Genomic DNA, 13,465 nt, shown 5'->3' on the forward strand with positions numbered 1-13,465 from the left:
CCTTGTCGTACACCTTTCCCTATTTTGAACCAATTGGTTGTTCCATGACCGGTTCTAACTGTTGCTTCTTGGCCCGCATACAGATTTCTCAGGAGACAGGTAAGGTGGTCTGGTACTCCCATCTCTTTAAGAATTTGCCAGTTTGTTGTGATCCACACAATCAAAGGCTTTTGCATAGTCAATGAAGCAGAAGTAGATGTTTTTCTGGAACTCTCGTGCTTTCTCCATGATCCAGCGAATGTTGGCGATTTGATCTCTAGTTCCTCTGCATCTTCGAAACCCAGCTTGTACATCCGGTAGTTCTCGGTTCATGTATTGCTGAAGCCTAGCTTGTAGGATTTTAGCATAACCTTGCTAGCATGTGAAATGAGTGCAATTGTGTGATAGTTTGAGCATTCTTTGGCATTGCCCTTCTTTGGAATTGGAACGTAAACTGACCTTTTCCAATCCCGTGGCCACTGTTGCGTTTTCCAAACTTGCTGGCATATTGAGTGCAGCACTTTAACACCATCATCTTTTAGTATTTTAAATAACTCAGCTGGAATACTGTCATCTCCACTAGCTTTGTTGTTAGCAATGCTTCCTAAGGCCCACTTGACTTCACTCTCTAGGATGTCTGGCTCAAGGTCAGTGATCACACCAGCGTGGACATCAGGGACATTAAGATCTTTCTTGTATAGTTCTTCTGTGTATTCTTGCCACCTCTTCTTAATCTCTTCTGCTTCTGTTAGGTCCCTGCCTTTTTTGTCCTTTATCATGCCCATCTTTGCACTAAACGTTCCTTTCATATCTCCAATTTTCTTGTAGAGATCTCTAGTCTTCCCCATTCTATTGTTTTCCTCGATTTCTTTGCACTGTTCATTTAAGAAGGCCTTCTTATCTCTCCTTGCTATTCTCTGGAAATCTGCATTCAGTTGCTTATATCTTTCCCTTTCACCCTTGCTTTTCGCATTCCTTCTTTCCACAGCTATTTGTAAAGCCTCATCAGACAGCCATTTTGCTTTCTTGCATTTCTTTTTCTTTGGGATGGTTTTAGTTGCTGCCTCCTGTACAATGTTACGGACCTCCGTCCATAGTTCTTCAGGCACTCTGTCTACCAAATCTAATCCTCTAAATCTATTCATACACCTTCACTGTGTACTCACAAGGAATATGATCTAAGTCATACCTGAGTGGTCTAGTGGTTTTCCCTACATTCTTCAATTTAAGCCTAAATTTTGCAGTAAGAAGCTTATGATCTGAGCCACAGTCAGCTCCTGGTCTTGTTTTTGCTGTCTGTATAGAGCTTCTCCATCTTTGGCTGCAAAGTATATAATCAATCTGGTTTTGGTATTGACCATCTGGTGATGTCCATGTGTAGTCGTCTCTTGTGTTGTTGGAAAAGAGTGTTTGCTATGACTAGCTTGTTCTCTTGACAGAATTCTATTAGCCTTTGCCCTGCTTCATTTTGTACTCCAAGGCCAAACTTGCCTGTTATTCCGATTATTCCTTGACTTCCTACTTTAGCATTCCAATCCCCTATGATGAAAAGGACATCTTTTTTTGGTGCTAGTTCTAGAAGGTGTTGTAGGTCTTCATAGAAGCGGTCAACTTCAGCTTCTTCAGCATCAGTGGTTGGGGCATAGACTTGGATGACTGTGATATTGAATGGTTTGCCTTGGATACGCACTGAGATCATTCTGTCGTTTTTGAGGTTGTACCCCATTACTGCCTTTCCCACTCTCTTATTGACTATGAGTGCAACTCCATTTCTTCTAAGGGTTTCTTGCCCACAGTAGTAGATATAATGGTCACCCGAATTAAATTCACCCATTCCCGTCCATTTCAGTTCGCTGATTCCCAAGATGTCGATGTTCAATCTTGTCATCTCATGTTTGACCACATCCAGCTTGCCTTGGTTCATAGATCTTACATTCCAGGTACCTATACAATATTGTTCTTTACAGCATCGGACCTTCTTTTCGCTTCCAGATACATCCACAGCTGAACGTCCTTTCGGCTTTGGCCCAGCCGCTTCACTCTTTCTGGAGCTACTTGGAATTGCCCTTCGCTCTTCCCCAGTAGCATACTGGATACCTTCCAACCCGAGGGGCTCATCTTCCGGCGTCATATCTTTTAGCCTTTTAACATTGTCCATGGGGTTTTCTTGGCAAGGATACTGGAGTGGGTTGCCATTTCCTTCTCCAGTGGACCACATTTTGTCAGAACTCTCTGTCATGACCTGTCCGTCTTGGGTGGCCCTGCACGGTATAGCTCATGGCTTCACTGAGTTACGCAAGCCCCTTCGCCACGACAAGGCAGTGATCCATGAAGGGGCACAGATTTGCACAGAGACATTATTATATTGGCAGTTCTTCTTTCAATTCATGTTGCAATGATGTCAAGTATAACATTTTTCTTCTTTACAGCAGCTGCATGCTGAGTTGACATTTTCACTGGGCTATCCACCATGACTTCAAGACCCCTTTCCTGATCAGTCTCTGCCAGCTTAGATCCCATTAATGGGCAACTCAAATTTTTTGTGCCAATATGCACCACTTGTTTACACTGATCTGAATTTGGCATTTTTGAAGCCAATTCATTCCACTGAAGGCAACCTGTTGGAGCTCATCATAATTCCTTTTTTATTTTACCATCCTACTTAATATCCTATTTTCCATAGTAACCAACTAGATATCCCTGATAGCTTACAATGAACTTTTCCAGCTGTTCTTCCCAAATAACTGCTATTCAAAACCAAGCTGCCTTCAGTCCTACAGGTAGGATTACAGCCATTATGACCAGGATCCATAAATTAATGTAATGTGCTTTTGAATTGTTAACAGATGTAAGAGTTGGTGAATTAACATAATACATTAAAAGTTCATCTCTCCTAGGGTAGTATATGTGAATGAGAAAGAGGGTGGAGGGGTAGAGATTTGACCTATCTTTCAGAAGCAGGATTTTTTTCCTAAGAGAACTTAAAAAACAAACAAACCTCAAATTACTTAGATTGTAATTACTTTCCATTAAAATAGTGTTTGATTTTAACAATAAAATGGTGAGGGGAGAGAAAGAAGGAAAATAAAAGCAAATTAACGATTCACTGAATTGTCACTACACTCCTTCGGCTAACAAATAAATCCCTGCAAAGTGATAATTAATTACTATTACAAGCAATTTCCTTTGTGTGATGAGAAAAATAGTAGTTGGGATGAGTGAATAGAGCAGTAAATTCAATGGCATCAGATACACAACACAGTCTTGGACCTACATCAGTAGTAGCAAGATGGCAATAAATATATGGAGAAATCAGCAATGAGCTTTCAGGGCCCAAGCTTCAAACTATTTGTCAACAGGACTCAGCCGAGGTCAGAAGAAAATGGGCAACAGGAAGTCTCCTTGCTGATTCTTCTCATGTTTAATTTAAAAGACAGGTAGGTGAGAAAGTTGTGTTGAAGCATGTGAAGTACCTATACTGTTATTAAGTATTCTTTTACTACATCTTAGGGAGCATCTGGACAATAACTTGTCAGTTATAATGAATGAAAATGTAATGACCAACTTTGTAAATTCCATGCTAGTTACAAACTCAGAGAAACTGCATAATCAAACAAATAAGCAGATATTCTCTGAATTCTAATAGGTGTATTAGCTTACCATTAAAACATATACCATTTTTCCAGTCTTTATGTGCAATGAAAAACTTAAATATATAGTGACAGTAATCCTCCATTATTAAAAGAGGTTGCATACAATATAGCCAAAATAAAGTTTTAAATTCCAAACTAAAGGAGAAGCACAATGGTACCAAGCGTCTAGTGTTCATAGATATATGCAAACCTGTATATGTACTAGAAGCAGATGGTACAAGCTATCTTTATGCCAAAGTACAGTTTACACATGACAGCTGTATGTGCTGTTTCATTTGGTTAAAATGGAAATTAATTAGCTCAGATTTTCATCCATTTTACAAGCGATAAGAAAATACTACTATAATAATTTACAATAAGAAATTGCAGTGGGGGAGATGTACCACATACATATGATCATGGGCCAGAGTAGAACATAAATGGTGCTAGGTAAGAATCATAAGAAATTATCTGGAAGATTCAGTGAACTTCAATTAATTTATGTACCAAATTAAAGTTTAGAGATTTGAGGTAAGGCAGCAAACAAGCAGCTATAAATAACAAAGATAGAGCCAAGTGGTGCCTACACCCATTGGCAGATATAGGATTTCAAACAATGCTAGGAAGAACTGAAGAATTCTAAGGGCTGCACTCAGGATGAGTCAGAACAATGAAACTATAGGTGTGTCCTCCTGAGGAATAACACGAAATCTTAAGTAGAACTGAAGTTACTTGACTGTTCTAACAAATTAAAGACTACTGAAGACAAAGATAATTCCTGAAGATTGCGATGATGATTCTTATATCACTATGTCTTCTGAATCGATAAGAAGGATTGTAGCCATTTTCAATTGGCCTGTCTCACAGGGACTCTAGATTGGCCCTTCAAAGGATCAATTCACAGGTTTGTTTGCAAGGGGTTGACTCTAATCAGATATGCATTTGTCAAATACTCTCTCTGGGAAAGTCCCTTCAATCTAACTAATGGTGGAAAGCACATACCCTTTTTTAATTCAAACAGTAACAGAGGGTGTTTATAGTAACAATTACGTCTGTTCATTCCTGGTACTTCCACAAACTCCCTAATTTGGCTTTTTTCCAGATGGAAATGGAAGCTGCAAGTCAAGGTATTCAGGTAATATCCAAATGAAATATCTAATACAACAAAACAAAACATAAACAGATAACTAGAGCTTTGCAAAGGAGCTCAAACAATAGTTGACACATAATGTTTGTTCCACTATCAGGAAACTATCTAGTATAGGAACTTTTTATAGGATGAAAATTTCATTGCCTTATAACCTCAGTGTTCAAATTTATGCTCTTCTTTGCAATATGACATCAGTGTGCTAGGCATCCACGGAATTTTAGTTCAAAAATGTATGTAGTGGCCTAAATAAATAAATAAATAATCCTATTTTTAAGTCGGTACTGAATGTTTAGGCACCCATTCTACACATGGTTCAAACATCTAAATTACTATGTCTCTAAAGATCTGGAGTTTTCCAGTACTGCAGCAATATATTGATTACTAAACTCTTAAGGCAATATAAACTTTATGCAGGTTCAGCCACTGATTTGTTATGAAGGAGTTGACAGCACCCATCAAGATGCTCTGTGAGGCACAGTTGGGAGGAAGCATCTTTTTTTTCCTGAGCACTCGGATAATTCTCAGTAACATTTAAAGCCTGACTTGGATACAGTTAGAAATTAATCAGGCTTCTCAAACTTTGCAGTTGCCAGGACCCCTCTAAAATAATAAAAGAATTTGTGTGATTTATTTATGAGTAAAATTAATGATTTCAGTTTGACTAGACAAAACAGAATTTAAATCGTGCTAACTCTCTGCTAGACTGAAATCTGTATCAAGCAGATTTATTGTCCTAGGAAACTTTATTTTCTTGCATTAAAAATGGCTTTTTACAGTTTTCTGTATTATCAGAAACTCCATACAAAAGCAGCAGACCCAGCTATGATTCCACAGGGAGGCAAATTCAGGATCACTGCTTCAACCAGCAATACAAATTCTGATACAGATAGCAATTCTGATCCACCATCCAAATGTTACCAGAGGTCAATTCAGGCTTCCACATCATCACCAAATACCTCAGCCTTAATCCAAAGATCAGAGGCTCTCAAATCCAGGATTTAAGTCAAGGTCTGTCAGGCCCAGCCCAAGAACAACACGGAAACAATCCAATCAAGTTCAGTTCTTTTATTGCTTACACCATATAGACAGAATCTTGCCAGACTAAATCTGTACTACAATAACCTAATGGATATACCCTGGAGGATTCTAGGGAGTGGCTATCCTACATCCTCTTCCCATGCTCTTGCTTTGGATTGTGTTGCCTCTTGCCTCCTCCCCTCTCCTCTTGGAATGTGCTCCCTCCTTCCTGCGAACCTGGTTTTCTACTGCATTCCATCATACCAACTCCCCCCTCAGAGATACATTCCATCACAAGGTCCTACATCTCTGCATTGATCAAATGAGGACCTTCAGAATCTGAAACCCTTAAAAACTTGCCATTTTCAGATCAGAAAATCAAGCTCTTATGTTAACTCAGCAATGTACCTATAGCGATGTGTCACTGTGGATAAGTGTCAGGCTCCAAGCCAGAGACCTAGCCCTTTAAGGTCATCTACTCCTTAAGAGAAAGTTGGAACCTGAATAAGGGGACTAATATTAGAAGGCAATTCTTTCATGTGAGGGGAGAAATGTAAGCACTATGCATATATTAGAGTAATGAAATAGGACACAATATTTACCTGGATTTTACAGAGCTTTAACTTATAGAATTTTATAGAATTATGCACACTTGTCCACTAATGCTATTCTAAGCCACAATCAGTTCTATTAAATGTATGTGACATGCTGTGTGTTGACTCAACTAATATAGTGGGAGCACACTGAACATTGTATGAATAGTCTTCTTTCAGAACAGAACGTTTGTTTTTCCCTTCCTTTGTGATATTTCCACCTCACAAATCTATTCATCTTAAATTTAATTTCTATATTATACTCATCTTAACAACATTTATATCATAATCTTCACCAGAACAAAAGCAATAATTCATTTATATTAATTTGCACTCTAATTTCCAAACATATGCATAAAGAATTAAGGTGGGGAATGACAGGTATGCTTTTAAAATGAGTCACTGTGGCTTCAGAAATGGCACATGTAAGAAATGGCATGTGTATATCCACTTGATCACAAATACAGATTATTCTAATAGGTAGTAAAAAGTAGAGACCCACTTTCATAGTGACCTCTACAAAATTATAAACAAAGCAAAACATACAAATGGTTAGAAACTATTTCTACCATGATGGAAAATAACATTATCAGTTTCTTTAGCTATAAAACAGTGGGTCCTTTTGATGCATGTAATTTCATTAAAAGATTAAAAGACTAAAAACTGATTAGCACATAAGAAGCCTTTGGCCTGTTTACTCTTGATGGCTGCAAAAGATGCAGTTGTATGAAGTGGGCAATCCCAAAGCCTCAAAGTTTGCTTTAGGTCTGAATCAATGTTTGTGGCCCCTAGAGGTGTTTCTTACTACAATTGCTAGAAACTGGTGACCATGTTGAAGCAGGAAATACAAAAAACTGAACAAAAAATCTAAAATAGGTTTGGCATAGTTAAAAAAACAAAGAACTTCCCCACAAAACCTAGAACAATTAAAAATCCTAGTCCCACTTACATGCGACTTTACACTGCCCTTCCTGCTGCAGTCCTTGGTGATACAAGAAGTTTTAAGCGTTAACCTTTGTCATCAAAAGTTTTCTCACTCTGTTCAAAAGGGGTTTTTTGTGTTGTTTGTCTTGTTATATGCAATCATAAAACAATGAACTGTATTTGAATATAATAATGTTAGTATCAATAACTTTTTATTTTTTATATCACTGGTTATTTTGAAACATAAAGCATCTTCTATGATCAGCAGAAACCTCCACTCTTAGACATTATTTGCTAATGTAGTAAAACTGAGACTTAAATGGCTATTCATGAATAGCTTATAAAAATTCTGCAATGGTTCGACACCCTTTACATTTTTTTAGTAAGCATATTAATCAGTAATATCAAACAATAAAAAGGTTCTACACTATAGCTTTCAGTATTTGAAAGTGACAAAAAATATTGTTTTCTATTAAATTAAATAAAAATTAGAGTTAGCTTCATCAAGACAACCTCTTATGACTTCTAGGGTTATCACTATAGAATTGTCCAGTCTGAATATTTGTAACTATGTAAAAGTTTAGGTGATTCAGTAAAAGATAAACACTAAAATGTTTTTGAACAAAAAATCAAGGAAAGCATTAACTGAAAGGATGTCTTAATCATGTAATGTAGATCTTATTTCCTTTCCTTAGCTGATTGAAAAAATTAATAGCTAGAAATGGAATCTCCCTAAACAGCCAACACATACCCAAATAAAATATTCTATTATCATACCTACAGCTACAACTCTTCCCATAATAAATTCCTCCAGAAAAGCCCCAGCTGCATGTAAATTACCCAAACATTTCCAACCCTGAGCAATTCCTGAATGTTGCCAGGTAACAGGCTTAGCAAACTATTAGGGTGTGAATCATGTCTGGCCAAAAAGCAACACTACTGAGTCAAACCAACCATTCACACAGTCCAGCAGATGAGTTCCAACAATGGCCAGGATCTGAAAGTTGACAGACCATCCTCATAGCTGGCCACTAATAACTGCCTCAAAATATGAAAACCACCTCTAAATATGGAAACTCAGCAATCGCTGTCAACAGCTACTGAAAAGACCTATCCTCCCCATAAAGTTTTCTAAACCTGCTTTAAAGACACATTTGCAGACACCACATCTTACATTTCATGTTAATTACGTCTTTTATGAAAAAGTTTTGTCTCCAGCTATTCAAGAACTATGGTTTTCACATTTAGTGAGCAATATGTAAAGATTTTCAGCTAGAAATGCCTTCCTTGTCTTACTGAAACAGATTTTATAGTGGACATATAGGCAACCCTTCCACTGGAACACCCAGCAGTGTGGCCAGAGACAGCTCCTGCTTAGCCATGCAAGCTCTGCAAAGAGCCCAACTGCTTCAACACCTATTTTGGATGCTTTCCACAGCCCTACTATTGATTATATTATTACAGAAATCGTTTTTTTAAAATTCAGTACCGTATACATTGAAAATCTGCAAACTATATTTATTAACTCCTTTGTGAGATGTTCTTATCTAATAGCTAAATAAAATCTAAACATTTATTTGGGGGAACAATATGGGAAGATAGCTTTCAGACACTGACCTTGTTAGTCCTGTTATTCACATCCAAGATACAACACATCCAAGATACAACAAGAGCACCATCTAGCGACCTGTTTCTTTCTCTCCCAGGATACATGCAATATAATGTGCTGTGTATATCCTTTGAAAGTGCTTTTCAGCATGTATGTATCTCTTTCTGAATAGTTAAGCAGCCCTGTCCTTCTCTGGACTTGTGCCACTGCTTCGCAAATTGTTCTGAGATGTCTCTGCAAACATATACAAGTAAAGCCACTTCGCGTGTTCCTTGCCATGTCTGCAAGCAAGTCAGCTACATGACTTATATTATAGCTACTCAAAGATTTTAAAAATGTCATGTCAATAATAATAATAACAACAACAATAATTTATTAAACTTGTATACCACTTGACTCTCAATGACTCACAACAATCAAACAAAGAAATTAGAATAAAATCTATAAAACATAAAAGATAAACTCCAAGATAAAGACCAACTCAGACATACAATCAAGCAGTAAACAACAGCCTAATCAAGGAACTATCAAGGAGAAAACAATACCCCCACCAACAGTGACAGGGCAAGCTACTGTATATAAACAGAGAGCAAACCTCACTCCCTTCTTGCACTGAAGATGTTAGTAACAAAACGTCTGCAAAAAAACAACCAAGCTCAGAGAACACCAAGGACTCCACAGATAAAGATAAAAGACAGCAAGCACAATGAAGCACAGGGCCTCACTCTCCTTCACCAAAGGCCTGGGTGAAGAGCCAGGTCTTCGTGGCTCTTCTAAACAGCAGAGTGGGGGCCATCCAGATCTCAGGAAGAACCTCATTCCAGAGGGCAGGTGCTGCTACAGAGAAGGCACACTTCCAGGGTCCCGACAGATGACATCGAAGGAACCCAGAATGCACCAACCATGCAGGATTGAATTGGTTGGGCAGATGTTATGGTAACCAGATCCTATGCTGGGTAGGGCAATATTACAGTGTTACAGACAAATATAATCTTGTAGTACTCGGATCAAAATAAAAACATTTGTTTCATTGACACTCACCTGGGGAGATGTATTTCGAAATACATCAGTGCCTTCTATCACATCCTTTTTTATTTTTTCCTTCAGAATGATGAATTCTTCTTGATTCAGATTAATATCTTCCAAAGGCTGACCACAAGATGGACACTGCCTGCTGCAGTAACAATGAAATCACATAATGATTTTATTAGCTACTTATAAAATATCAGCATCTTAAATAAGTTTCTCCTTACTATATGACTGAAGCATCATTACCTTTAAATACACTGTAGGACAAGATGTCCAAGAAAGCTACATATGTAAGTCCCACCTAAACCAGTCTATTTGATTGGCAACCATTTTTTGTTGGTTTCAGCAGCATGCTGGCTGCTGAAAACAATTCTTCTGCAGACAGCATGGAAATGAAGTCAACCATGCCATTAGCAGGTAGGCAAAAGAAAAATATATCTAGTAATGTTTTTGGGCTTATTTACAAGGCTGGATTGAATATTTTGATAGAAAAACATTAAATAGAATATTCATTAAATATTAAGTTAACTTGCAGACCTACATGAAAAAGCTTCAGTTGGCTTCATTTCAACATATACCTGAATGAGCCAAAAGTTCATGCATTCCTTCCCTCACTTCTTTTCCAGCATAGCCACAAGAAGACAAGAAACCTAAGTAGCAATACAGTAGGGCAAACTGTATGAAACTGTATTTAATATTAATTAGGATTTATTGAAACCAGCCACTCAAAAATATATGATTTGGCTTATTTCAATTAAGCATAGTTAAGATTAACAATGCCTTACCCAGGTCTAAATACAATGTGGAACAGCAATTAAGAACAAATGTGAACATTTTGATCTGTTCTTGAGAGCGGGGTAAGTTAAAGAGCCTGCACCTTGCTCAGATGTACTCATGGAATATTAAACTATTTAATCATTATGCATAAATGGCAGTTTTACGTAATGGTGATACTGAACATTTAAGATACAGTATATAAAACTAGGATTTTAGGATTAGAAACAAAAAAAAAATCAAGCTATCTGCGTTTCATTAATTCATCAATGTTGATTTTCATTTTCAAGAGCTTATTCGCTAAGAACAGAAGTAAGGCTCCAGTGACTCTGCTGGCTGATTTGAAGATCTGCCTTAACACAACTTTAAAACTATGTGACTTTTGGAAGCAGGGATTAGGGCAATCAATTCAAATGGCAGAAAAAAATTGTATTGTGCTACAGTATAAAACAGCTTTATCCAAATTGCTGAGCTACATAACTACCATAAGTCTCAGCTGGTAATTGTGGAAGCTATATTCCCATGTAGCCAGAAGTCACCTGTTTGAGAATACCTGCAAAAGGGGAGATGTCTGCTAATGTTCCTGATTCCTCTGAAATTTAATGAGTAAGCATGCTCATGCTAAAATGCTACAGTTAAATGGGGGTAGATGTGTCCTCTACATAACCACCTGAATTCTTCCCTCTAACTGCAGTCCTCCATCTATATTTATTTTTATAGCCCATCTTTCTTCAAGGGAACATTCATGATTCTTCCTCCAACCATGAAGACCAGGCAGCTAGAGAAGAAGTGGCATTATATATGAAGAAAGTGCACATACACATTAAGATCTAGGATTCTGAGCACAAGGGTCCACTAGATAGCATTTGGGAAAGAATAAAAGACAAAATACATTATTATGGAAGTGTGCTATAGCTAGCTGAGCCAGGAGAAGATCTGGGTAATTTCCTCCTGGACCAGATTATAAACCTTTAAAGAAAGAGACACAGAATAATGGGAGACTTTAGCTATTCAGATATTTATTGTAATAGCAACTTAGCCAAGACTGCAAGATTCCAAAAACAACACAGTGGTCTTGTTGACCATTTCACTTTCCAGACTGTTAAAGAAGTGACAAAAAGTTATCCTAGATCTTATCCTAATCAATAAGGAAGATAGAGGTTCAAGAGGTAAAAGTAGTGGGAACTTTGGGAGAAAGTGACCATGTCATCTTGGAGTTCAAGATGCTACAGGAAGAGAACATGGAAAATATTCATATATACACACATGACTTCAGGAGAGCCAATTCCAATAAGCTGGAGAGAGGTACTAGATAGGACTCCATGTATGCAAATCCTCAGGTCAAAAGAAGCCCAGGAGGGCCGGAAACTGAAAAATAATATACTGAAAGTATAATCACATACCGTTCCAGTGAGGGAAAAGTGCTGGACAGTTTAGGAAATTGTTAAGGATGCATAACGGGCTTTCAACTAAACTAAGAGTTAAAAAGGGGAAAATGCAGGAAATGGAAGATGAGTGTAATCACCAAGCAGGCATACCAGCCAGTAGCTACTATCTACAGAAAGAAAGTTAAAAAGGCTAAAGTACAAAGAAACTAAAGAGCACAAGAGAGGCTAAAAGCAATAAAAGAAGGCTTTTTGGCTATATGAGTAGTGAAAAAAGAAAAAAGAAAAAAGAAAAAAGGAAGGGTAGGTTGTTAGAAGATTGTAGAATAGTAGCAAGTGACAGGGAGATGGTAGAGTTCCTTAACATTCCTTTACTATAGTCTTTTCCCCAAATGAAAACTGTGCTTAAATGGAACTAAGCAGAACAATTGACAAAAAGGAAGGGCAACTTAAGGTAAGTAAAAGGGAGGTTAGGGAGCACCTGGCTAATCTAGTCTAGTCTCCAGGACTAGACTAGTTATATCAAAGAGTTTTGCAGCTTGCAGATGTCGTATCAGAGCTCCTTTCTGTGATCTTTGAGAAATCATGGAGAACAGGCATAGTACCACAGTACTAGAGAGTTGAAAATGCTGTTCCTATTTTCAAAAAAGGGAAAAAAGAGGACCCAGATAACTGCAGACTACTCAGCTTGACATCAGCAGTCAGTCTGTGAGCATTTAGAGAAGTATATTGCTTAATAGGAGCCAGAATACACTTATCAAGAATAAGTCATATCAACCCAATTTGATTTCTTTTTTTGATAATCACAGGAACCCAGTGAACATATATACTTCGACTCCAGCCAAGCATTTGACAAAGCCTACCGTGGGATTCTAGAAGGAAGATGACAAAATGTGGACTAGCCTACGCTACCATTAGATTAATAGAGCTTCTTGATCCATCATACAGAAGTGTACATAAATGGCTCCATGTCTAGAAAGAATCATTCAGCATCATTCTACAGGGCCTGTGCTATTCAATGTACTTTTAAATAACCTGGATGAGGGATTCGAAAATATAATTATCTAATTTGCAGATGACACAAATGATGGGTGGACAGCAGCCCTACCCCTAAGGACAATGTGAAGATTTAGGAAGTTCATAACAAGCTGGAACAATGGGAAGAAACCAGCAGAATGAATTTCAACAGGGACAAACCTAAAATCCTATATCTGGGTAGGAAAAATCAAAGGCATGAATATAGGATGAGAGAGACTATATTTGGCACAGCACATACAAAAAGGATCTAGGCGTCTTGGTAGATCACAAGCTGAACACGAGCCAGTTGTTAAAACTACAGGTAGTCCTTGGGTTACAATGGTAATTGGGACCAG

At 37.7% G+C, this 13,465-nt stretch overlaps 1 protein-coding gene across 2 annotated transcripts in view; it reads right to left on the reverse strand.

Annotated features, from left to right (window-relative positions):
• Nucleotides 1-13,465, reverse strand: part of PRORP (protein only RNase P catalytic subunit) — a 56,205-nt gene that overhangs the window by 35,995 nt on the left and 6,745 nt on the right. For both annotated transcript variants that reach the window (XM_088145369.1, XM_088145370.1), the window contains exon 4: nt 9,946-10,078. In XM_088145369.1, the coding sequence (XP_088001495.1) occupies nt 9,946-10,078 (133 nt within the window). The remainder of the gene's footprint in view (nt 1-9,945; nt 10,079-13,465) is intronic.

Source organism: Python bivittatus, unplaced genomic scaffold, assembly GCF_059951505.1.
Source record: "Python bivittatus isolate LINGU-HERP-01145 unplaced genomic scaffold, Pbiv_v1 ctg000480_np1212, whole genome shotgun sequence".
Lineage (NCBI taxonomy): Eukaryota > Metazoa > Chordata > Lepidosauria > Squamata > Pythonidae > Python > Python bivittatus.